The sequence below is a fragment of the Leptonotus elevatus genome, chromosome 21 (assembly GCF_054856555.1).
Source record: "Leptonotus elevatus isolate MCC_2025b chromosome 21, RoL_Lele_1.0, whole genome shotgun sequence".
Taxonomy (NCBI): domain Eukaryota; kingdom Metazoa; phylum Chordata; class Actinopteri; order Syngnathiformes; family Syngnathidae; genus Leptonotus; species Leptonotus elevatus.
In genome coordinates, this window is record NC_141259.1 from 8,843,645 (window position 1) to 8,871,138 (window position 27,494).

At 41.4% G+C, this 27,494-nt stretch overlaps 2 protein-coding genes across 3 annotated transcripts in view; one reads left to right on the top strand and one right to left on the bottom strand.

The window, feature by feature from the left end:
* The window catches only part of znf438 (zinc finger protein 438), a 45,668-nt gene extending 32,668 nt beyond the window's left edge, over nucleotides 1–13,000 (bottom strand). For both annotated transcript variants that reach the window (XM_086065620.1, XM_086065619.1), the window contains exon 1: nucleotides 12,866–13,000. The gene's annotated coding sequence lies outside the window, so the exon portion shown is untranslated. The remainder of the gene's footprint in view (nucleotides 1–12,865) is intronic.
* Nucleotides 13,001–13,051: 51 nt separating this feature from the next.
* zeb1b (zinc finger E-box binding homeobox 1b) overlaps nucleotides 13,052–27,494 on the top strand; it is a 55,488-nt gene continuing 41,045 nt past the window's right edge. Inside the window, exon 1 of the mRNA XM_086065618.1 lies at nucleotides 13,052–13,189. Coding sequence (XP_085921744.1) covers nucleotides 13,132–13,189 — 58 coding nt within the window. The 5' untranslated portion in view covers nucleotides 13,052–13,131. The remainder of the gene's footprint in view (nucleotides 13,190–27,494) is intronic.

The window sequence follows — 27,494 nt, forward strand, 5'->3', positions numbered from 1 at the left end:
CGAACGTAGTTAAATACGTTCAAACATACGTACTTTCAAATACATTTGAATATATTTGCAAATACATATTTGCGTCAAAAATGTTGACTCCACATTAGCAGATCCACGCTTCTGCACTAAAGCTATTATAGCATGGTGAAATGTACAATTTGACCAAAATGTAAGTCAAAATGTAAGAATCACATCTTAATTGCAAATATTGTTGCAGATGCGCCACGTTACAAATGTTTTTTTTTTTTATGTGTGTGTTAATATTAACATCATTGCTTCTTGTCGCTACGCTTGACTGGCCACCATGAGGCGAAACTACTCGCGGCTCTCCTGTATAGTTAATAAAGGTTTATTACATCCATGAGAAAGCACCTGAATACATAAGTTATTTGATTTGCATGAATAGAACTAGATTGGGCAAAAAGTACTAGGGGTGACACTAATATTATACTAATCTAATCTTATTAAGAAAGTTCAATGTAAAAAGCCCCCCCCCCCCACCCCCAGGATGCATTACATTACATGACTGCTTGATTTAACTTTAAAATAGGTTGTGCATGTGGATCCATTTGTTCCTTTCCTTTTCTCTGCCAATAAATTTTTTTTAGGCCAGGCACTCTGATTGACCCGCTTCTTGTTTTGTATTCCCTCAGTGAATAAAAGTGATGTACCTTGCTCATTATGAGAGACATTGAAGTGTTTTGATGTTTGGGGATGAAAAATGCATTTCTTTACTTGGCTTAATTATGTATGTGTCCACTGTCGAGTTGAAAACTGCTGCTCATGTGAGGGATGTTTCAAGCGTACCTTTTTTTTTTTGCCATTGGCACGGAATGCATTACTTCCCTATTACCGGCATGCCTAACGTTCCCTCATATGCAACCTTATGGAAATATTAAATGAAGTGTCTGCACACCTCAGTGGAGACATTGAATAAGCATGAGCATCCTTGCTCACGGTCCACGATGTGAGGCTTAAGTTGATTGCCATTTTGGACTCTCCTTTTAGCTGACAGGCGTCAATACCTATGAGAGTAGTTAGTGGTTTTGGGGATGGAATTTATGAGTTGGGATTTGCCTGTTCATCCTTTTTCAGAAACTCTTGAAATATTTTTTGTGAATAATATACTTTCCAGTCAACAAAATGCTTCTGTTTAATGGTCAAGTATCGACAGAGGTAATAGAAAAAAGGTTCATTTTAAATTGTGCTGTGTAAAAACAATTGGGTCAAAATGAACCCAAATGGGTCAAAAGGGGACCGACCCAACTTTTAGTGTAATGCAATTAACCATAAAAGTTGGGTCAAATGAATAACCCACAAAACAACTCAAGGTCCAGTGAATAACCCACAAACCAACCCAAAAATTGGGTTGATTTGTGGGTTAATAATTAAATGAGACGTTCATTTTTGACGCAATTCAATTGGGTTCGTCAACTAACCCAGAAAGTTGGGTCAAATGAATAACCCACAAAATAACCAAAGAATCGGGTTGCTTTGTGGGTTATTAATTTAATTTGAGCCAACATTTTGGGTTAAATACCTCAAAAAGTTGGGTCTGTTCATTTTTGACACAATTCAAATGGGTTAGTCAACTAACCTAAAAAGTTAGGCCAAATGAATAACCCCAAAAATTGGGTTGTTTTGTTGGTTATTAATTTAATTTGACCCAACTTTCTGGGTTAAATACCTCAAAAGATCGGGTCCGTTCGTTAAGTTTGTGGGTTATTAATTTAATGTGAGCCAACATTTTGGGTTAAATGAGTAAAACGGTTGAGTCTGTTCATTTTTAACGCAATTCCATTGGGTTATCCAACCAACCCATAAAGTTGGGTCAAATTAATAACCCACAAAATAACTTAAGAATTTGGTTCGTTTGTGGGTTATTAATTTAATTTAAACAAAAAATTTGGGTTAAATAACTAAAAAAATGTTGGGCATTTTTTGACCCAACTCTTTTTAGAGTGTGAAACAAACAGGCACCTGGAAATCTGACCATAACATGGATACAGGAACGATCAATGCATTCCTTTAATCTTTAATAATTCAAATAGAAGCATTTAAACAGGCAAGACACAAACACTGTTAGGGATGTGTGTGCGTGCGTGTTTGTGCGTGTGTGCAGCTGTAGTGTGATTCTAACCAATTACATGCCACCTCCATGTATTGTCGTGTTTAGAGATTGCTGTCATTTCACATATTTCAAATATTTTATTGTATGTGACATCAGGTTACACTTTCCTGTATTAATGGATTCGGATATTGCTAAAAGTAACGAGGTTATGTATCTGGATTTCCTGATTGGCCATACACAGCGCCAGCTACTCTTTTTTTTTTTTGTGTCTTGTCAGATACTCGCTGCCCTGGCGCTGTCATTGGTGTTTACTTTAAATATAAGAGGTAGCAGCTATAGTTAGGTCAACTTGGCAAAAGGCGTGACGTAAGAAATAGGAAGTAAGTCCAAAACAAAAACCCCAAAAACAAATTATACTTGAAGCTTAAGCACACTTCATTTGTTTATCCCACGAAACGAGAAATGTGCAAACGCAAGTACTTTTTTGGGGATAACCGCACTTACTCACAATTCTGAAGATCTATTTTTGTGAATGAGTCAAAGTTTTGGGGCGTGGTCGCTGCCAGTGACGGTTCACTCATTTGACTCAGTGACTCGGATTGGGGTCTTCGGTTAGCAGAGCATGTTTTTGGAATGTCAGATGAAACCCTTCTAAAAAATAATGAACGTGTCCCCTCACCTGCACAAATGAGGCCCGTCCTTCTACATTTTTTCATTCCCAAAGCTTAAACGTTATTACTGCAGTCATTTCCTGGACTGGGGTTTCATTTTGGGACTCCCTTTTCACGCCTAAAACTTACTTGCAGTCTGTCACCTTTTCAGCACCTCTCTCTGGCTGTTGTAAAGGTGTGGGTGGCCACCATTGGACCCTGAAGTGGTCACAGGGACGCTGGGCTATGAAATTACATGAGGCCGCCAGCCTAAGGTCCATGCAGTCGTCCCTTAATGAAAACTGTTTCACAGTGCAGGCTGCTCAGAGCGGCGAAGACAATCTGTTTGACAACCAGGCTTTAATATGCAAAGGTTGAGTAAAGGGACACCCGTAGTAATTGCCGAACATTTTGACTGTTCATTTATAGTACTGCGCCACTCATGACATTCATGCATAGACTGTAGACACAAAAATGTTCGGATGTACATGCGAGCACATGTGAGGAAAGAGTAGGTGTTTGGTATTCACATTCAACCAGTGAAAACAGTATTGGCCTATCACAAACTGAGACATAAGCAAACATAAACCACCTACACGTTTCTCAGTTTCAGCCTTAAAAACTTGCACCTAGAAACAAGAACAAGGAAATGTTCATGTGCACTTTCAAATCCTTGCGTACTAATTATCAACGATGGAAATATAATTTAAATGTTCTTTTATGTAAAAAAAATCAATAAAAAATGTTTTCAAACCTTTGCAAAGTTAAGTCAAAATGATTTTCGGCATTATGAGATACACAGTCAAAGTGATAGGCCTATTTGTTCCCTAACTTATTTGAACGTTTTACTGTGACCCTCCAATAAATAAATAAATAAATAAATAAATAAATAAATAAATAAAAGAGTGAACAATTAGAAAACTTTTTTAGCAAAATAATATGCCTCAAAAGTCGCACAAGAAACTGAATGCGCTAATGCAAATGAGGCATTTAAATTGTGATCCAACAGAATGATATGTTAAAAACAAATGAAACAAAAGCACCTTTAATATTTATTGCACCACGTTTTTGTTCTATCCTCTAATGTATTATTGCTCCGTGTGTGTGAAAGTAGCAGTTGTTAGAAGGTGTTGTTTTACCACCACATCTATGCTAGTTTTTGTTAGCTTGTGTTATGGCGCTTCCTATTGTTAGCATTAAGCTAGCGGACTTTCGTTAGAGGAAATCCTCTGTTTGTATGTGTTGCTGCTGCTTGGCGCAACATCTATGCTAATTTTTGTTAGCTTGTGTTATGGCGCTTCCTATTATGTTAGCATTAAGCTAGCGGACTTTCGTTAGAGGAAATCCTCTATTTATATGTGTTGCTGCTGCTTGGCGCAACATCTATGCTAATTTTTGTTAGCTTGTGTTATGGCACTTCCATTATGTTAGCATTGAGCTAGCGGACGTATATGACACAGTTCAACATGTTTGTGTTTGAATATATAATTATCTTCTCTTATACTTGCAAAAATCAATTTAAAATTGTTATCATATTGTAGTAGGACTAAACTACAAACTAGTCAGAACACCAATAACTTAACAGTACACTGGTTTCTAGCGTGAGATTCATCCAGAAACAAAACCTTGATACTTTGGAGTTTTATGCTTAGTTTGATGTGCACAGAGCACACAAACACTAAAATGTAACAGGCGCTCCAATGAATACAATATAAACGTAAGATGGGCTTTCTACAATTGACAGCCATAAAACATGACTGGGGCAAGGCTTTCTGGGTCACTGCAGTTGTGTATTGTGTGTACGTGTGTGTTAGCATAACACACACACGTATCCTCCTAGCCAAAACAAGTATATATCTTGGACTACAGTGCAGACAGGCAGCGTTACATTCACCCGCGGGTCAGGAACTCGAAGTTCTGCGGCCACCCACCTTTGCACAACTATACGATCAGGCTATTTTACTTCTTCAGTGTTATCCCTGGTGTCAAAATGCACAATTTTAGTTCACCTTTACTCTCACAAACTATGTTTAGGGTGTGGCTGTCTTCAACCTTTGTGTCAGAAACTTCCTGTCTTGAGAAACAACCCCCCCCCAAAAAAATACAGGAGGAAGGCGGAAGTGTGCTGAAAATTTGTTGGCTTGGTGAGGGAGAAAAAAGATCAGATTGACATCTCGTCCTAAAAACATTGTATTGTTGGGTTTTCGCATTCTGACAGCATGCATTCAAATGCAGCTGAATACTTGAGATAATATTTGTTTTAAGAGTTTCCCCCCGAGGTCTGCTAAACCCCCACAGGAGATATATGAGAAAATTCTCAGGCCTGCAATGGGATCTGTTTATTTGCTGGATTAGTATTTCTATTTTTTTTTTTTTTTATGATAAGTCACACCACATTTTTGTGCAGTGTGGCAGTTCACCAATAGGCTAAAACTGAACATCGATTGTTAAGTTTGTGACTTTTAGCGGCATAACATCCTCGATTGCAGCCGAGTAGAGTGCCACGGTGTTGTGCGGGGGGGTTGGCGGTTTGTGGAGAGCAGAAGAGGAGAACCTCACATTTAGCCGCCGTCTCTGGGGAGAGATTAAGCCGTTCTGTCTGTTCTGTGTCGCTTTATCACTGCCATAGCTTCTTGTTCCTCCTCTCTATTCGGAGTAGCGCAGGGTGTACCTTTTCCGTCGTCCTCCTTTTTTTTGCACTTTCTGTTCCTCTTTTCTATTCTCATTTCCTCTGCTCCTTTACCTTGCTCTTCATTCCATCCATCCTGTCTGTCTATGCGGTTTCGTGTTCTCGCTTTAAACTGTTTTCTATTTGACGTGCTCTGGCCTTCTCATCTTACCTCTTAAACCTGTACATCCAGCTGATGCTCTTAGCTGATAGCCCAGATGGCGGTACTTTACTGAGGATGTACAGGACCGAATTGCTCTCTACCCTCTCTGCGCTATTGCACAATTGCACCTCTGTCACCCGTGGCTCGGCTGTCCCACTGAGCTGATCCCCCCCCCCCCCCCCCCCCCTGGTCCTGGTGGAGCACTATGGAGCTCAACCACTTCTCACATTAATCTCCTAAACGATCCTGCACCTAAGAGGATCAATACTCATTTTCAGGGAGCAGCATGATCCCTTAATGTAGTAGAGGATGGCTGCTTATCCCTTCCTCATCCTTTCATTTTCAACTCCCGACAGAAAGAACAAGAGTCTGCCTTTCATTTCATTTCATGGCACGCATTAATAAGAACAATATCGGAATGTTATTGTCCTGATTTTAAACTAGGACCCAAGTCAAGTGAGCACAGAAATCGAACTCGGGTTTGGATCAACTCAACTGGTCGGTGATCGCGGTAGCTTCCAAACAAATCCAGCCTCGATCTGATTCAACGGCAATTGAACCGATCGCGTTTAATGAGAACTGGTTAGTAACGCGTTACATTTACTCCATTACATTTAGTTAATTCATTATTTGAATGCACTGTACTTGTCAGAGTACTTTCAAGTGTTGTTATTAAGAAGAAAAAAATGCACATTTGAGCCACATTCCACTCACTACATTTGTTTTAACATTACCAATCCATATTACCACCAATGACGTTTGTGTATGTCATCAATCAAACAGAACCAGGCAGTAACATAATCACAAAGTCTCTCTGAGTTCACACAATAGGAACGTTTTCAAAGTCACTAATTTATGTGAAGCATAGCAGAAAAACCATTAAATTTTAAGTAAATTTACTAAAAATGCGCAAAACCGACATGCGACTTATGCCTGTTTACATCTGTTCTTCTTTTGCAAATATTGAGAGGGGACTCCGCCGCTGTAGGTGGCGCTATACACCATAGAGATGTGATCTACCAGTAATTCAAAAGAAGAAGAAAACTAGGAAGCGACTGCGCCGTGCGATGATCAACCGTAGCGGTTTTTTGCTGTTTTCCATCAAAAATGAATGAATTTAATTAATTCCAAAAAGATTTCTGTTTCTTTGTCCCCCCAAACGTACCTTACTTTATCATCCAACATTGCTTTGGGACTACAAACATATGTGTGACGTAATATCCGGTCAAAACGTGCGACGTGTATCCGATCTTGCCAGCGGTTATTCACAAAACTTGTTTGCATTTTCCTTTTTTCGATACACTTCAAAATCCACCCCCTCTAAGCGTAACTTCTTCTTTTTTTAATGAATTTTGGGCCCATTTTTTTTCTTTCTAGCATTTAGTTCCAGTCATTCTTATTTTCGCATTTCCTGGAAATTTGAATAAAAATGGGTGGATGGAAACCCAACAACTGGCGTGTGACTACTGGCCTCACATTCGATATGTGTCCATTTGATGTTATGGCTCTTTAAAAAACAAACAAAGTAACAGCAAACTACTCTTACAACTTGACAGCAATTCTTAGCTACTTCACCCACCTCTGGGTTTCCAGTTCCCCCTTGGTGTGGTTTGGATGGTCAGAAACAAAACAAACTTTTGGCCTTAAACGGTGTAAATACTGGTGATGTAACTACCAGAAACATTACTGAATAGATCTTTGGGTAATTAGTTAGCACATTAGCGTTCGAAACTAATTTACAAAATGTGAACAATTTTAATAAAAATGTGAAACACCGGGTATAGGAAACAATTGTCCTAATGACACTGTGAGCATTGTGAACAACATTAATGGCTTAAATGAGCATAATTGTTGACTGTCTAAACAGATAGATTCACACTTCTATGTGTGATTTTATGAAATATGTTACCGTAGTGACAGTGTACACATATTCAATTTCGGCATATTATTTTTCTAAAATATGGTTGAGAAGTTTTTACTCAGCTTCTGCAGTCTGTTTGATTACTGCCATCAGTGTCTTATTTGACCCATATGCCTTATCATCTGACTACTTGGCTAACTAACAAGCTAACTAGCAAAGTACGTCAATGCTTCAGTAATTTAACTACAAGTAATTGATTGACAAAGTAGCTATCAGACCATTTTATGGATTAACTAGCTAGCTGTTTAGTTAAGTAACTAATAAATGACTATTTGATAAAAAAAAATTCAGAACACAAACTAGCTAGCGACTTGACAAACTAGCTTACTATTTTAACCGTCTGCTCTTACACTTACCATGTCTTGACCTTGTTCATACAAGAGACATCAGAAACCCTGCATGTACCTGATAAAATGCATTCCCCATTTAATCGTGTATGAGTCTGCGCCAGTTCAATATTTGCCAGAGAGAGAAAAAAAATCTCCAGCTTTTCTTTAAGACGTCTTCGGGCTGTTCTGCATTACGTGTCGTCGCACAATTGTTATTCTTTGTTTTCCACAGGCGCTGCCTTCATGCTAATAGTGGTGCGCTCCAAGGAAAATGGGAAAAGATCTGACTTTCCATTGGATAACAAGCATCTTATTTTCCGTGCTCAGCGTGCGAGGAGCCACCGCTATAGGACCACGTGGTTTCGCTGAGAGTTTCACCATTGATCTTTGCTGATTCAGACTGTTTCTGGGGCCTTCTTTCAGCAAGCTATGCAGTGTCTGGGCAACCAACCCTCCCCTTGTCAGACAATTATTGGAACAGTGCAAGTTTGGAGGTGTTGTTTATGCTAAAGCTATTACTCTCTGTCTGGTCAGCCTGTCCTCAGAGCTGGCCTGCTCTGCGCTTCCTGAATTATTCAGTCTTAAGAACTGACAATCGTCTGTGGGTACACAGTACATGTAGCTGAAGGATGAATTGCACTAAAAGGGAGACTATTGCCTGGGGCTTGCAAATTTTTTTGCGGTACAATTTCCTCATGACATAATACATTTGAGGTACAACGGCGTTATCTAAAAGAAGCAACAATATCAAAATTAGCTATCTAGTATTTTGGTGTTGGGATATCCTAGTAGAAAATACTATCGGATAATCAAGTATTGGGATAGAATTTAACAAAATGTTATTGTTTGGTTGAAGAATAATTATGAATACACAAGTACGACAGCGTATTAGGGCCACGTATAAATATATATTTTTTAGAGAGCGGGGGCAATATTCAGAGAAAAAAACTCGCAAATTTGCCACTTTAGAAAGTAGAAGAAGAAGAAACTTACGAGAAATACACGTAGCATAGCTATAGTCTAATGTGAGGATTCATTGGTGGTTATTGCGACACTGTTTATCAAATGAAAAGGCAGGATGAAGACGGATTCATTCTTAATTTAATCTTTACTCGTCATTACTGATCTGAATATATGGCTGGATAGCCGATAGGCCAAAACTTTTAGGCCGCCATATTGCTCCTCCCAAGAAACGTTCCTCGGCATACGATTCTATACATTTACAGTATCGAAATTGGAGAACATTTGAGACAGTAGAAACAGCATGATTTATCATGTTTGAAATTTGTTCAACATAAACAAGAGGACTTCAGTCATTTTACAACTTGCCTTAAATACATGTATAATGATGTTTACAGGAGGAAACTTGTATATTTTTTTAATTAAAGAATTATAACCGTAATTCAAAAAAAGATGCCTCTGCCAAATCTAATATTGGGTTCTAAGGAACCATCCACTTATTAAATTTTTTTACTTGATAAAAAAATAGTGACCACCCCCGCCATAAAAAACTTTATAAAGTGGCAAATTTGGGAGTTTTTTTCTCAGAATATTGATCCCGCCCTCTAAAAAAATACAAATAGAAAAATAGACGTGACCCTAATACGCCGTCGTACACAAGAGAAAATATAATAATAAACGAGTCGACATATACTTGGTTTTCATTTTTAGAAAAATTACTAAGGCACTGTTGTCCGTGTATTACTGTATTTGAGAAGGTATATATACGTGATTGGGCCTTTGTACAGTCTATAAAGATCCCCTTTCCTTCAACAAAAAGAATTCACCTCAGACATGTGACAGTTTTTTCAGTTTGCTCAGCGCGTGGTGTGATAAGCATTGTGTGTTTGTGCACGAAGGTTTCATCTGATTGGAGGCAGCCCGGACCTGCTGATTGCACTGGCATGTCTGTGTCCTCCTCGTCTGAGGTAAGCGCTACTCAGAGGAACAGCGGGCTCTTTCTTTATGCAGAGGATTGAATCAGTGATGACGGTCTCATGACTTCTTCCTCTCGCTAACACACATTTCACACACTCAAATACTGGCCAAGGATGGGTTAAAAAAAAAAGAAAATGGGAGGGGAGCAAAGATGCATTAGTTGTGTTTACGTTATGTGTGCTGGTGCAAGCCCAAAAATTAGCTGATAAATGAACTAGAATGTATGTTTTGTTTTCATATTTTATGTTTTAATGTTTAATTATTACATGTCTTATTACACCGAGTCATCAATTTTTTATGGCACGTTTGCTCGTTAAGGTCGCAAGTGTGCTGGAGTCGGGTGAGATGTCACCCTGCGACTGATCGCCAGCCAATCACAGGGCACAAATAACAAATAAGCATTTTCATTCACACCTAGTAGGGACGGACGATTAATTTTGCAACGGGGCCACATGAGTAACTGGATCACTGAGTCGACATGCTAGCTGCAACTTTGTATTATTTTTAATGTATTCAGGAAAATAATATTGTTTTGTTTCAGTAAATTGCTACAGGTGTAGATACAATATGTATTGTTATAATTAGGAAGTACCATTTTATACAATGTCATTAACTCATTTACTGCCATTGACGGCTATAGACGTCAAAAATTAATTTTAACTATTTGTATTAGTTTAACATTTTTTCCACTTTTGTTAACAAGAGTATGAAAACATAGAAGAAAAAAATCATTGTACATTTAGAGCAGATATAAAATGTGTGATTAATCGTGAGTTAACTATTGAAGTCATGCGATTAATTACAATTTTTTTTTTAAATAATCGCTTGATGCGACTTAAAGATTATTAAAAATTCGGGGCGTCTTCACTAGTTAACTCACAATTAATCACAAATTTCATATCTGTTCTAAATGTACAATAAAAAAATCTCGGTTTTCATACTCTTGTTAACAAAAATAAAAAAAATTAAACTAATAGAAATAGTTCAAATGAATTTGTGACGTCTATAGCCGTCAATGGCAGTGAATGAGTTAAAATTAGATCCTTACACTTTAAAAATTAGAATATCAATTTTGTGCACCAACCATGTTAGCAGTTCCTAATCACTGTCACAAATATTGACAGTTATTTTTAAAGATATAGTGATCACTTATAATACGCACAGTATATGAAATTGTAGATTTGCGTATAGTATTATCAGGCTAAATTTTCTTGACCTGCTTCCCTCGATTGGCAGGAAATAAGAACAATGCTAATATTGGGACCATTAACGTAATTTTTGCTAGTCTTCTTTTTTGGACAAATAGTTGCTGCACTGAAAAAAATTAGAAATACCAGGTCTTTGAATTTACAAAAAGAAATTTAGTAGATGCTGCCCAATTAATTTACGTTCCGTGAATGAACATGATTTAATTGATTTTTGTCAAATGTAATGTCCTGTTTTGGAACTACAACTGCGAAGCAATTTAAATGTTGAACATTTTTAATGAATCGAGTTATGGCACTGCAGCTTTGTCTTTTCTTCTTCTTTAATGTTACACTTTAATGTATGAAATATGCAATTTTCAATAAAGTTCAATAAGAAAGTTTTGGGTTTCATCTGACTATTTAGTGTTTTTAATGCATTTTTTTTTCTACATTGATTTTGTATTTGCACACACACTTGTTAAATCAAGCTAAAGTTACAGACCTAATTAGACTAACAGATAGATCATATCATTATCCAACATTAACATTAGTACATCAGTTTGGACTAATTAATTTAGAAAGTGTTTCCTGGATGTGATGAAATCACTTTGATCACACATAATACATTGATGTTGCAGTAAATGAAAAATGTGTTAAATCAACATAATTATTTTAAACAATCTGAACACAATTTAAATATTTGGATGTGACAAGCAATAATCAAGCGAGGAGGAAGAGATAAAATCATGTCAGCTAAACACAAAATGGTTGTGTGGGTCCGATGTGCGCATTTAAATTAAGTATATCTAAATTATTTATTTTTTTCAGTGTGGAGGAGTTGGAAAAGTTGCTAAATATAGAAAAAAAATGTTGCTAAGTTACTGCAAGTTGTAGCTTTTGCTTGCTATCTCGTTTGTACTAACATCCAGACGTGTGCACATAAAATAAAAATACAACATTCAAAATAAAAGCAACGCATAATTTAATATTTTGCTTTGGCTTTATGGTCACCATGAGGGCCGGTCAGATAATGTGGGCGGGCCGAATGTGGCCCCCAGGCCGTACTTTGCCTATGCCTGATTTAAAGTGGAAGTCAACCTGAAACAGTTCTTGACAATAATATGTTATATGTGACCTCACTAGTCTAAACATGACATTCTGATTAATATTACATTTGTGGAATAAGAGTTATTAAGCAAACTCCAGCCATTTTGATCCATCTCAGGGGGCGGCCATTTTACCTCTATGCTGTCGACTGAAGATGACATCAATGTTGCTCAGGGCTCAGGCAACGACCAATCACAGCTCGCCTGTTTTATGCACTGAGCTGTGATTGGTTGTTACCTAAGACCCGAGCAACTGTGATGTCATCTTCAGTCGACAGCAAGTGGCAAAATGGCCGCCCATGAGATGGATGAAAACGGCTGGATTTTGCTGTTTAACTCATATTTCACTAATGCAATATTAACCAGAATACTATATTTAGACCAGTGGGGCTGCATCGAACATATTGTAAAAATAATAATAATAATAAATGGGGAGGGGGGTGACTTCCCCTTTCAAGTCTGTAGACAAACATTTCGAACCCTCACCCTCAGTACTTTGGGGCTGATGTGCTAACCACCTGCTTGCTGCCTTAATCACATAACTATTATTCATTAACTGTACTTTTATTTTTAATCAATCAATCTTTCAGAATATGACTTGTCAGAAACTTGAAAACTTTTAGTGACTTCAATTTCTATCAACTTTCAGATACTATGGATGAAAATACAACCAACGTTGTTTGGGCAATCAACGGGGTGGGCGGAAGTTAAAGGTGTTGCACATGTGTGCGTTCAAGTCACACATGTGGTGGTGCTGCTTTATGACGACATCTCGCAAAGCGCATCTATCATCTTTACCTTTGATGAACTAAACAAAGAAGACTTAAAAGAGCAAACCTACACGGCAGCTCACTTCCGACAGGCTGGTCAGGTAAAACGCACACGAGGAGCCGAACGTCTCTGTCTTCTCACTTCCTTTCCTTCGATGGGACCCGTGTCTACAACTTAGGTCTGGGGAGGTAACACGAAGAAGGTGATGTCGTAAAGTGTTAGTGTCGTAAACCAGGTACGGATAAGGGGAGGTGAAGGGGAGGGAGGACACGAAGGGGGAGAGGGGGTGCGAGAGGAGGTGACTCTCCGGCAGCATTTAGACACAACGAAAGGATCATGGCGGATGGCCCCAGGTGTAAGCGCAGAAAGCAGGCGAACCCGAGGAGGAACAACGGTGAGTAAAACTACTTCTGACGCCGAGCTTTGCGTTCGGGGGGACAGTCGGGATGTTGTTGTGTCCCCCGGTTGCTTCCGTGCTAACTTTGGATGAGCTAAAGTGTGTTTTTTTTTAGTGACGAAAAGTGCTGTGAAGTAGCAAGTGAGCGCTGCCTGTGTGGTACCGTTATACCTGGGTCGTGTCTCGCCCTCCGCCTAGCGGTTCTCTCCACCCGAGACCGTTATTCGCACCTCACCCTTTTCATAAACGGACACGCTCTTATCTCATGTTGGCATTTTAGTATACTTTCCCCCCCTCTCCTTTTATAGAGCCACTCGCTTTAAGAACATTCTGGAGAGTTTTTATCCCTCTTCACCGGTCTGCTGCACCCGTTACTTGCACCTCACCCAGTTATAAAACGGACAGCGCTTTTATCTCATCTTAACACGTTTTCGTTTATCTGGGCACGCTTTTCCTTGATAGAAAAAGGTACCATTGATTAATTTTGTCGAGTTGGTCTAAGTCTGACATGTTTCTACGTGTTATTACATTTATCAACGGGATAATCACTTATTACGCGAGCGATGTTGTGCTTCGGTGGATGGGTACATTTTTTTTATCAAAATTGAAAACTCCTAAGTGCTTTTTTTAAATTCTTTGATATACTCCGAGCAGGTATTGAGGGACACTGTTGCTTACCGTTGGGCGGAACAACTCGTGTTGCCTTATCGAAGCTGGTCAGCAATGCAACGCGCTTTTAATAACTTCATCAAAGAGATAGCCCTCCCCTATTCTTGATGGTATTAAAATGGTTTGGATTTCTTTTCGCCGTCTACGGTTTAAATTCCTTTTTTTTTAATTTGCATATTATTAAGAAACGTCGCGGTTTGACTGAGGTTCCGGAGCGCGAGGCACAGCTCACGCGCATGTTTACGTGAGCTGCGCGCAGCCCATATAAGGACAGCGGCTCTCCGGCTGTGGCGTTGGGGAAACCTTTTTGAGTCCACTGGGACGATTGTCACCTAGCCAGCTTTTAAAACACAATATTCGTCATTTGTATGTCACTGTCAACCATACTTGCACGCACACACACGCACGCACGCACGCACGCGCACACGCAATTTGACTTGTGCTTTGAGATATGAAGTGAAATGACACATAGCTGCTTCCATGCTTTCTGTCTTTCAAAAAATGTTGGTTACACTTGCATCCTTTGCATGGCTTTCTGCTTGTAAATGTGCAATAGCGACGAGTGAAGCGGTTTGTTTTTGCATCATGGAGTGTGTATTGTGCCACCCAGTGTAGCCCCCAAGGAAGTAGGGTGATGCTGGAAATAATATCTATGTAATTTCTTAGTCTCAGAATCATCTTTAATTGGCCAAGAATGGCAAGAGTACGCACACAAAAAATGGTCTCGGGTTGTTGGAGGCTTAGGAAAGCAAGTCAACACAAAAGTGCAAATTGTAAAAATGATGAGTCAACTGTTGAAGGAGTTAAATGGCAAAGGGGGGGGGGAAAAGCTAGTGGGATGTCTGTTGGTTTTGGTGAGCTGAGCTGGAAAAGTCAGGAATGGTAGTTGTTGTGGGCGGTAACATGCCACCAAAACCATGTTTATCTGCGCCGTTTCCATTGGGCCAAAAGTGTCTTCTCGAAGTTTGTTATGAGGCGTGTTCACTGCGCTGCGTCGTTCGTCTCTGGAGATTGGGCGTAAATATGTGGACACGCCTTAGATAACGGCACAGCTAAGGCCTTTTTTTTTTAATTTATTTTTTTTAACAATCATTTTAGAGCAGAGTTTGACAAACTTGAAGTTTGTAATTTTGGCTTTTTGATTAGTGTTGTAATAAATGCATGCTTGTTTAAATCTAGCAAATGGGACCACATTTCTAACTTTGGGAAACTTTGCTCAACAAAGAATTCACAATGTGTACTTGGGCCCTTTAAACTGACAGGCTTTTACGCAGGCCTATTGATATTTAAAGTCCGTGACCAGGCAGATGTCTTGTCTGTTACTTTGATCTCATTTGCATTTGCCTTAATATCCCATACTTCCCTTTTGCCTTGTGATCTGTCATGCAAACCAGCCTAATGGAACTGCTATTAAATTGAAGTTATCTGTACATTTTTTGTGTTTTATAATAATGTGAAATGCCCTTATTGTAAAGTTGAATGAAATGTTATTTAGTCATGCGCGCCCGGTCAATGATGGTCAGCGGCTTTCGCTGAGATCAAGGTGAGCTCCATTCTCTGCTGTAAACAGAAAGGTGTTAACAGCTCGCAGGATGACAGGTGTTTGCAATTGGTGGGATACTACTGCTCCCTTTGTCACTTCTCTCCATTTCGCTCCCCTTGGGAATAGTTGCCATTCCCTGCCATGGTAATTCAACACAGCAATTTGGGAATAGAGGAATGCGAGCGGCGTTAACATTCTTCGCAAAAATAAACAGGGCGTCACTGGGATGGGTTTTTGGACTCTTTCTCACTTAGCTGTTGCGTCAAAAACATGACATTGATCGCAATCCTTCTTCGACTTCACCCCGATGAATCACCCCCGTCATATAAGGAAAATGAGGTCGGCCCTTGGCGAGTACTTGCGTGATGTTGACCACTTGTTTATTGGCTTGATGAAGCGACATTATACGGAGCGCGCTGGACTCTGTCACCACGCCTAAAAAACTGTTGAATGCAACCACATGCTGTAAGTTTGCTCGGGAACAATACGAGCTGTGGATACAGTTTGTCAAGTGAAACAAGCAATGGCATCGGAGGAAGTGGGATTGGCTGTGTTAGCTCCGCATGCTCACATTAAGTGTTTTTAAAGCCACGTGTTTACATTTAAAAGGTTCACCCCTGTTGTGTGAAGACTTTAGCAGAGGAGGAAATATTTCATTTATCTCACGGCTTTTCACCAACTTCCCCAGCAGCTTCATTTGAAAGTGCCGAGTAAGAAGAAATCGCCCCCGCCTACGCGGTACACACACACACACACACACCCTCCTCTCACCCCAAGCTTCTCCTTTATTTTGGGGGAGAGAGAGGAGGCGGAGGGGTTAAGACACAGTAGCCATGGGTGCTGTTGATTGCCCCCTGACCTAGGCACCCATCGTGCCGAGAGTATGACTTCACTTTCCTCCCCTGTGCCATTGTGAGGCTTCCAGCATGTCCAATTGTGTTTGTGTTTAAGTCTGTTCAATGAAAGGGGAAGAGCGGGGGAGAAAAGGGAGGGAGTTTTGGAGCCCTCGGCCCTTTCTCCTCTCCCTCCTTCTCTCTGTCCATTCTTTGGTGACCCCTTAAATTGTGGGCTATGTGTCCCCCCCGCGGACTGGCAAGTGGGGGATGGATGGAGTTGGTGAGAAGCGGTTGAGGTGTCCAAAGACGTTTACAACAGGTGGCAGCATGGCAGCGGCTCTCTTGTACGGTAGTCATCTCATTAAGGGGCGTGCCCAAAAAATTGATCCTCGTTAGAATCGCGATTCTCATTTAGTACGATTCAGAATGGATTTTAAATGTCCCAAAATAGATTTTATTTAAATTATTTTATACTGTCTTGCCCTTGTTTGTGTGAGCCTTTACTGGGAACGCTGTTCATGTTGTACCCGACTTGGCCACTTAGGGGCAGCGTGGTTCCGCACGTTCTGTTAGAGAGTAGAAGGAAAACGTCACGATCAAGTTATGCCAGTAAAAGTTGTTTTTTTTGCAGCCTAGAAAGAGCATATGCCGGAGTAATGCTAAGATGCATACATTCCTGAAGCGTTTGTATGCCGTTCTTTTGAGCGAGTAGCGAGTAGCGCGCTAATTAGCATTAGCGAGTCAGACTGGAGTAGATCGTGACGATTCTTTGCTCATCTATAAATTGAAGCAGAACTGATTGTCAATCAAATCATTTTGAATCAAAAATTGATTCTGAATCGAATTGCAGACCCAAAAATCGGAATCGAATCGCGAGACAAAGATTCCCACCCCTGCATCTCATGCCGGCAAAAATTTTTGTGGAAATGTTTTACGGCCAACTGATATTGTCAAGGTAGGAGAATGACTTTCCTCAGTGGGCCGCTCCTTGAAATTAGAATTATATGATGTACGATCCCACCTCTGTTAAGGCTGCTTAATGATTAGCTGCCCCCATGGAGGCAGCGAGCATTAGCCTATAAAAAGGTGCTCTTCCTGCATAAAGGAGGAGTTTTAAACCCAGAGTCAGTTTCAGTAACCCCCTTAACTGCGCTTGGATGTGCTTTATTGTGGTTTGTGTGGTTCAATGCGTAAATGAACCATTGTGTGTTGAGGCTTTAGTGAGAAAGCCCGAGGAGAAAGAGCCTAGTTACCTTTGCAGTTAGCCTGCTCTACCTCATTCACTTTCAGTGGCAGAAGAAAAGGCCCATTCAGCCAGCCTGGCATGGGGAGGGAGAGCCCTTTTCACACTGGGCTTGTGGGAAATTTCTTCTCCATACTGTGCATGCCATTTGCATATGACCCATTCTTTTCCTGAAGGTCCCCGCGAGGGAGGAATCCATGGAACGTAAGCAGAATTCATCAAATCCTTCCCACACAGCCTAAGGCCGTGAAGGACCCACATTGTAATACTCGGACATTTTTATCTTGTAAATGTAGCTTACATCGACGTCACGCTTGTTCCCCTTTACATACCGCTCGTTACATTTCCATCCTGTGTATTTTCGTGGGTGCCCAACATGTTGTTTTTAGCGCCAGGGTGAAGGGCTTAATATGGCCCAGTAGGCAGGAGTTTCACTCAATCTGAAGCATGAGCCGTGAGGACAATGTGACGGGGAGGGGGGCGCACACCTTGAACCCTCCCCAAATGAGGGTGACGTACCATGCGTGGACCAGCAACAGTGTTTCTGAAAGGGTCCTAATATCCTGGAGTTTGCCGGGTGTGGTGGGGGTAGCTTGTAGCAACGCGTCAGCTTGATGAGCTGAACAAAACAACAGCCGTTGCAAAATGTGACCCCCCCCCCCCCCCCAGACCCCCCAACCCCCTCCTTTGGGGTACTTTTTCTCAGGGACTGTTGACTATAGTCCACTATATCTTACACAGTAAATTCTGTAGTGTATTTAGAGTGGGACCAAATAGACTCCGTTTTTGAATAGGCTCATATTTACACTTGGAAGAGAGTAAAATAAAGAATTGAGAATAACAAATAAAAAGCACTCAAGTGTTGAGGAACAAACTCACGACCTTCAGCTTGGGAGATAGACACACTACCACCTGATCTATGCCCCTCCTACTGTTTGCTTACCTCCAAGAGGAGAGCAAAAACGTTGTTTTTGCTCTTGGAGTTAAGAAGATTCCGGCTGACACGAACAATATACTAACACACAGCAGGAGCTGTGTGGCTCAGGGAGTCGATCGGCTGTCTCCCAAGCTGTGAGTTTGTTCCTCAACCCTTGAGTAACTTTTATCTGTATTTTTAATTATTATTTTTTTAATTATTTTACTCTGAAACTGAGTCTATTTGGTCCCACTCTAAATAGTCAAATTTACTCTATAGAATTTACTGTGTAGTTAGGCCGGTATTTACAAATAAATTAGTAAGTAAAAATAAAATCAATGTGATCAATTAATAAAATAAATTTTAAACTGACAATAGTTGACCCAATATAAATAAAACGATCCATAAGCTTGGGAAACTGTCACGACCCCGATACAGACACATAGCGATGTGTAAGCAGAGCTGGGTTGTGTATCACGTAAGCATGACACCAAAGCAGTGAGTCATGGGCACAGGTGGGTTCGCAAGATGACTTCAACCACACAAAAACTTGCCAACTTTTCTGTCATTTTCTTCAGTCTGCCCTCTTGGCCGTTTCCAACAGGTGCAAGGGTGAGATAATGTTCTGGAGTGATGTGTATACTCAAGGAGTGATTACTTCTTAATTGCCATCTTTAGCGGTATAAAGAGCACAGTCATATATTGTGTCCCGAGTTGTGCTGTGTTTATTTGTAATCATGTGCTTGCTAGGCCAACAGTAATTCCCGTCAGGTCTGTCTGCAGACCCCTCCTTGACCGCCCCCCATCATTACCACCACCTTTCTCTCCCCCGCCCGCCCATCCGCCCGCCCGTCCGCCCGCCCGCCCGCCCGCCCGTCCGTCCGTCCCCTCCCTCTTGCTTGTGGTCCTCAGTGGAGCGGTTAATGAAAAAGACTGGACGGACACAATAGGCAGAAGGCGGGCTCAGTTAGGCGCTCACGCCAGCTTGTGTTGTGTGAAGCAAAAAGCTCTTTAGGGCAAACCTCTGCTAGAGCACCTGACTGTCAGTTTGTCAACTTTTTTTTCTTTCACAAAGACGTTTGTCGGCTAGCCCCCTTTCTAATGTGCTTGACCTTATTGTAGTCCCCACAGCGGTTCGGTCCGCGGGGATGAAATTGGATGACATCAGATGAGAAGTAATCCGTTGCTGCGCATTGTGCTTTGAACACAGCCTAGTGGCTGGCTTTTTGCCAGCCCATTATGATGACCATATTGATTTTCCTCTCCATAGCACACACAACTGATAATGGCCCTCCTGAGGGGGGCACACATTCATATTCACACACCGATTCCAGTTGCGCAGCCTGACTTTGATGTCCCAGGGGTCACAATGACTAACAAATCGAGAGTACTCCTGTGTCCCCCCGAGCTTGTGCGCCGAACGCGACGGGCTCGGCGAGAGCCCTATGACAGCTCAAGCAAAGAAAACCTTAGTCACCCTGTTTGTTAGTCAGAAAGAGGGCCGTCTGCTATGCTGAATGTCAACATGGATAAACATCCACACAGGATTAATGAGAGGAGAATGGTCTGCCTGAAAGCAGAGGGAGGGTGTAATAGAGGGAGGCATGGAGCGACCGCGTCGCCCCATTTAACCCATAAGTATTTTTTTGGAGCTCCCAGTGGCCCCGGAGTGTGACCCAATCTAAGAAAGACTAGGCACACTCGCTACTGTATTTACCGTATGCCTCCCCGCATGAGACACACAAAGCACGGTAAGATAAAGTGTTTTTGCCGCAAGATGCTCGTATTTAGTTGGAGCTTAATCATCTTAACTGTTCCTTAATCACTATCCAGACCGATTGACCCATTTAAACCTGCTATTGACAGACAAACATGCATGCTTCTTGTGAAATTTGGCTTTACCTTTGTCTTATCGCAGCCCTGAGTCGATCGTGTCAGCTCAACCAGGACCAGGAATCTAGGGTGACGAGATTTGTAAAATTAATGATGGTAGGGCTGCTCGATTATGAAGAAATTATTCATCTCGATTATACTGGTAATAATTGAAATCACGATTGGGGCGATCATTTATTTTTTTGTTGTTGCAAAACAAGAAAATGTTTGAATGTAAAAAATATTAAAGACAAATACAATTATTTGAAACACTATAATTATGCAAGTTCCTTTTATTCAATTTGTTATTTTAAAACAAAATAAAAAAGGTGTAAATGTATAAATTAAAACAACTCAAAGAACTGAAAATTTGCATAAATAATTGAAATTGCATTTTGGTTAAAGCAACACTAAGGAACTTTCATTTTATGTTGATTATGACGGCGCCATATGGACAAAAGCGATAACGTTATGCCTGAGGGAAGACCACATTTTCCATGAGGACAAGCGCATTAAGTCATTTTTTAGCTCACGCCAGTCAAATTGACTTCCGTCTTTGTAACAAATGGGTAAAGGGGGAAGTGACATATGCCATAAAGCAGTCAGCACATTTGTAGTTTTTTTTTATGTGGCAGTGTTCCTACCATCCTCCTCAAAGTTGGTTAGTGCCAGTAGAAATGATACAGGCCCACTCAGGCCATGGCAAAGGTACCATTCAACTAGTTTTAAGTCGCTATTTTATTATGGTTGAAAAGTTCCTTAGCGCTACTTTAATTGCACTGGCCTAAATAACGGGACAGTGCAATTTAGCTGAAACTCAATTCAAATATACAACAAATTCTCACCAGGAAGTATTTATAACAAATGTAATTGCTAGTCAATCTGGTCACCGGTGCTTGTGTTATTGCTTTAGCTAATGCTATCTTGGTTGACAGTCAAATAGCACTAAACAAGTGCCATTTACTTCACACCGGTCCCACATTGCAACATTCGAAAAATACGCCACCAGAAAAGCTCAGCTTGCTTTGGGTCTGACCTGCCACCGCAGCACTACACTAGTAGGACCACATTTCCCATGATTCTTAGACACAAAAGCAGGAAGTACTTCTAATTCCGGTATAATGAAAACACGCTTGTTAGCGATTAGACTCGATGACTGGACTACATGAAATATGTACGGGACGAACTTGAGACACAAAGGCTAAAAAGGGGACTCACTTATTCACACGCAAAAAAACGGAACGATCCATTTATATCAACATTGTGTAAATGTAGCAGGAGAAGGGATGATACTCAAGCTATTGTACAGCTGTCCTTTTACTCACGCTGATGAACACGCCCCCCGCCCCCCCCAATCCCTCCACCCTCACCCCCACCTAGTTACTCTGGCGCCAGTGCTTTTGAGTCAATGAAGCATGGCCTTTAATTGATTATGCTCCGAGTTGTACAACACTATTAATTAGTGCTTCTTCGTCACTTGTTTGTTTTGTCCTCTTCCCGTCATAACAACCTCCATTAGCGGTATAAGATGTTAGCTCAGCGGCATTGTGATTTAACATCACCGCACATTGTTACTCCCAACATTTTCAGCTAGCCTCATTGTTGCCCCCTCATAAACTCTCGCTCGTTAGCTTGTTCTCGAGCCCCAAGTAGTCTTTCTTCCTAGTTTTTTTTCCCCCCCAATCTCTAGCAGCTGCCTTGGCTTGGATTCTCCAACACCAGCAGGTGCTGTAGGCATGCAGCTACTCAGCTATACACCGCTCATAAATAACACCTGACAAAAGTATGAGAGAGCCACAGCTCCAGCCAGAGTGAGGTAGAGAGGAGATTGAAAGTTTCCTCTGGCACGAGAACAGGGTGTGTCTCATGGTCGAAAGCTGGCATTCCGAATGCAGAGTGGAATGTCGGATTTCGTACTTTTAAGTGTGTTTCTCATTCGTATGATGCGTGCGCTCCTCCTCCATGCCAGCTTTCAATAAAGCCCTCTCATGCAAATATCAAGTATATACGCCTTTTTTTTTTTAAGCACAAGGCTCTCGCTAAGTGACTGTAAGGAGGAACTTGAATTTGGAGTACTACTAGCTTTTCTTTAATTAGGATGTAAGAGCTTGGAACAATCTTAATTATGCTTTTAAAGCCAACTGAAGGGGTCAGAAAATAAAGTATATGCGCACTTTTATCATCATCACTAATGAACCAGCACTCAGAATAAATGAATACATAAATCACCTCAAATCAAGGACCTTTATTATAACCTCAATCAAAGTCGCTTTGCCATTAAATGCTTGTCAAATGCACAAATGCCAGACACACATCCGGCTTCATCCCAAGTTATTGATCAGCCTCTTGTGGCGAAGGTTAGCTTGTCATTTTCTCTCGCCTCGCCGTGAACAAAACCAGGAAGTGTGCGGGAGATTACGGCCCAGGATGCAACCTGAAAGCCCTTTATCTCTGTGAAAACAAGAAGCTTCCTGCGGCCCTGCTCCATCCAGGCTAACACCCCCCCCCCTCCCTCCTGCACACACCCGGCCCCCAGCACCTGTGGCAACCTATTTAAGGCTCCTCATCAGGGGCCGAGGGGACCACAAACCAGGATGTTACCGTACACAAAAGTTATGGTTTGGTACGCTTATAAAACAAATCATGACATGCTTGGCTTCTCTCGTTCTTGGCTTGCTATAAAAGTGACACGCGGTGAGCAAAACAGATTAGGTTAGCACTAAGTGATACAAATCAATTCAGCGCAAACTGTAATCCTTGATCTTTGTCTTCATGTGTAGGCCGTTTGATGATGGTTGGTTACATAAGCTTTGCAAATAGTGTGGCATCATACCAGCGCAACATAGTTTCATGAATTGGACATATAAGAGGAACATGACCAAAAACAAAATAAAACTGTAGGCTTATCATATATAGTGTTTTTCTCATTAGCCCGTGTTTACATGGATCCACGTATTCCGATTAGAATGAGTCTGAGTGACTAAGCAAAATGAAAATCCTCCATATTAACACCTAACTCGGAATGAAAAGGCCAAATCCGAACGGGCCTTATGTAAAGTGTTAAATTGGAATAGCCAGGCTGTGTCCAGTCTTCGCATGCTGTTTGTTACCGTAAATGCATTGTTACGTCGTCGTGTATGCACTTTAAAATGGCGTCTTATCCAGAGCTCGCCTGCGACGGCAGAACGAGTTTTAAAGTACTTGGAACTTGTTTCTGTCGATTGATTGGTGGTCAATTTTCAGTGGCTGTAAATTGTCCGCCTGCTCCTCTCTTACCTTGTGTTATGGTGCAGAATTATATGGTGTCATGCTATAGCTTACACAGGTATGACCATCGTGCTACGCAAGCTTGATTGGGGTTGACCCATCCAAACCGTAGCTACTATGTAAAACTGTACTTGAGGACAAAAAGTCTTGTTTCCAAACAGTAACTCAGTCCCTTAGCTGAGGTTCATCCTTGAGAGTATTCATAGAGCGAGCCGAGTAGACCACATTTATTGAGTGCCACTCTTAAGATTAAGATGCGGTCGTTGTTTTGCCATGCTAGAATGTTGGACAAGAGAAAACATAAACAATCAAATGACTCTTAATCAACATTTCTTGATCAGAGTCATGACAAAGTCCGTCTTTTTTATGGACAGGTGACCCCTGGAAATAATTTGTCACTGTCGTGTCTATCTGTAACTCTCAACATTTACAATGACGACCATACAGAGTATGACATACGCCTGCAAGAATGAAAAAAAAGAAAAGAAGAATCCTGGTCTGTTTGCTTGTCATGACAGTGTCATCCTCCTCAGGAAATTCATGGCTTAAATGAGTCACTTTCACAGTACATGTCTGGCTGGTCTAGGTTCTAGTTCTATTCAACTAACTCGGATCTAATATTTTTGCTGACGAAGCAGTGCCAGATCAAAGATTCTCTATCTCCCCATGTTATGATTATACGCCAAAACTTGAGCCTTTTAGAACACCCCCACGCTCCATTGAGTTGCTGCCACAGCTGGCAATGGTGCTTGGTCTTGACAGTAGCTTGCGCAGAATTTCAATGACCCGGGTCCTCCCCCCCCCCCCCCTCACTCTTTATTATGCTATCGCTGCTAACTGGCTCCTATTCACTGCTGTGTCCTGACTTCCCAAAGGGACCTAGACAAACAAGGGCTATTGAGCCACTGAAAAACCCACCCCCTGCCCGCCTCGGTCCCTCCGCGTTTCAGTGCCAGGCTGCAGCACGTCTTGCTTGCCACGGACGCCAGCAGCCATGGGCACCGCGCCATCGATTCTTCTGCTCCTCACAGTCTTCTTTTAAAGGGATTAAACATAGACTTAACTGAGTGGACTGATAAATGGCTGTCGTTAATGTAACATCTGAATGATGAGGGAGGCTGGAACAGTGTTTGTTTGTGCCTTCTTCTATTTGGCTGTGAGTGCGTCTTATGTTCCAAGGCGATGTGATGATTTTGCGAGGGAGAATTCACTTATCTGTAGGTGTGGTGGTCGTTGCGGGCAGATTGCAGGCTGACTTCCTGTTGTTACAGTCCATCAGGGGGGGATCACGGGTGGGGGATGCTCCCATGAGATTACCACGTGAAAGTCACATGTTTAGGCTGTAATGTGTTTCAAGACAAAGCTTTTTGTTTGTTTTCTGTTTGTGCTTCCGTTTCATAAGCTATCTTTCCGAGTGGATTTCTGACCTCCACCTGAATTATGACCGGATTGTGAACTGGCGCTGGCTCGACTTCCCCCTTTTTGTATTATTACCCCCCCCCCCCTCCCTTCTTTCTCCTTATCAGCAAATCTTTAAGGAAAATCACTTCTCTCCCTAGGGTGCCTAATCAGTCGCTCTCTCGCACAAAGCTGATTTGTTTGTTTATCTAAAGGAAAACACTTTGATAGATGCTTACAGTGTAAAAACTGCATCCTTGCATGTCGCGATTGTCATTGCTATAACTTTTGTAACAATATAGTTGTATTTGCCAGTGACTACATTTTATGCTGTCAGTATCGAGAGTTCATGGCAAAATTCCGGTTCCTGAAACATTCCGGATAACCTATTTAACATACGTGAGTGGGCAGAGTTACCCCATATCCATATCCCTATCTGAACCGCGACACACGAACAGTCACTACGCAAGTAGACGTAATTTCCACTTTGACTTTCCATGGTCAATAAAAGACGTTATATTCATGTCTCTCAATACACTAATAAAGTAGTGGGTTTCCTTCTCCCTCCAAAAGTTGTTGGAAGTTATGTTAAAAGTTATGCTATGCTAAGTCGCCATGTTTGTTTCCGGTAGGTTGTGCGGCAAACGCACGCGGACTTACATACACACTGTATATATGTAAATTCCTGTGCGCAAAAGACCAAGAACACGAACTAAGGTTCAGTTCAAAGGAGGCACTCCAATCGTGTTTGAATGACCAAATATTCGGGTTAGAAAAGGGGTAACCCAGAGGTCTTATTTGATTTTTGCACGTGTTTACATAGCTGGTTATTGACTGCATGTAAACGTGGTCACTCGTCAGCTTCAAGTCATTCCAATCTATTTTCCTCCCTCTTTTCCTCACTACTGGCTGTGACTTCAGGCTTCTGATTGGCAAAAAGGGACATCCTGTTTGGGGTTGTAGCATCACCACTGGGCATGTCTGGAAATGTGTTTTTATGTGGATAGAGATTTTTTTTGTAATGGTATTGGTGTAGACTGTGTGTTTATAGGCTAAATAAATCCTGGCATGACTGAAGGGACAGTTGGTAAGCAGGAAGGCGTTTCCAATGTGGTAATGGCCCTGTGGTCTATAGCCTTCCTTCATCTCTCCCTGACTTGCCTGCTAATTCAAAGCAGTGCTTTTCCGATCGAACTATTGAATCAGGACCGATGTCCAGCAGGGCGTGGCAGTCAGTCATACAGCGTCTAGACAGGTTTGAGAGGTGAGCAGACGACTCCAGCGTGATTCAGATCTGAAGGAATCTCACCTCTCCGCCGGTCCCGTCTGCTGATGTGGAACGGTATCTGCTCTTCTGGAGTATGTAGGGGTCAGCTCTTCAGGAGGACAGGGAGTGTTTCTCAGGGGCGATGAACATTATTATGGACGCGCACAATGAATCTTGAGTGCACCCTCAGAAATAACATTAGGGACGAGTGAAGCATACATCCTGGAAACAAGGTAGCAGGTTTATATTTGGGTCAGGCTTTATCTAGCCCTCTTCATAGGAAAGGGCAGAGGCCCAGGGCTGGATTCCACACAATAATTGTATTGCGGCATGACAGATAACGTTGATGTAAAGCTGTTTATTGTTGGCGATGAGTCTATTCAACACAGCCATGCTCTTTCTCTTGTCCTTGGCGAGCTTATCCTTCAGGCAGCGGTGGCTGTGTTTTTATTAAAGTCCGGCTTTAAATGGACCAGATCCTCTGATCAACAAGCAGATTACCCAACTAATAAAACATACATCACAATCACACAGATAGTCCACTCCTGAGACTCTTGCTATTAATATACAAATATGGAGGATTACTGTCTGCTTGTAGCCATGGTCGAAGAGAGGGGATTAAGGTCCTGGTCCAGACAGATTGGATTTAATGCGTGTGTAAGGCTAAATGATTGCTGTACTGCAAAGCCCTCACGGCCTGATCTCTGCTCTCTTCCCGTGACATCATATCACCCTGCAATGTTTCTGGATCAGTTTCATTCATTACATTTGGTTGGGGCAGTTTGGATGTTCCCGCACTGTCACGGATTATCACGCTCCGTTTTCATCGGCATGAACGAGTCAGTCACTCACTTGCAAGCTTTTTGTTTGTTGATTTTTAGTACGAAATTTACCTACTGACCAAGACATGATGACCAATTCTTTACGACTTTAGGCTATGATGCTTGATTGATACGTAACGTCCCTATGTCAAAACTCACAGTACTCCTTTGGATATGGCAGCCATGTAACAACAAAAGTAATGTTGGATTCTAAAAACATGACGTACTTTACAAAGTTAGCGTAATGTGATGAACAATCATCAATTTCATAGTCTAAAGCATACTTGACAAAGAGAAATTGGAGCCAGTCTGGCATACATATCTATCACTATTTTCGATTAACTGTTGCTCACCCTAATGCACTTTTGAATTGAACAATCACAGGGTACCACACAAAATCGGGTTGCACTAAAAAAAAAATTGGATTGATGGATCAAAATACTAATCAGTCTCGGGTTTTTTTTTTCTTC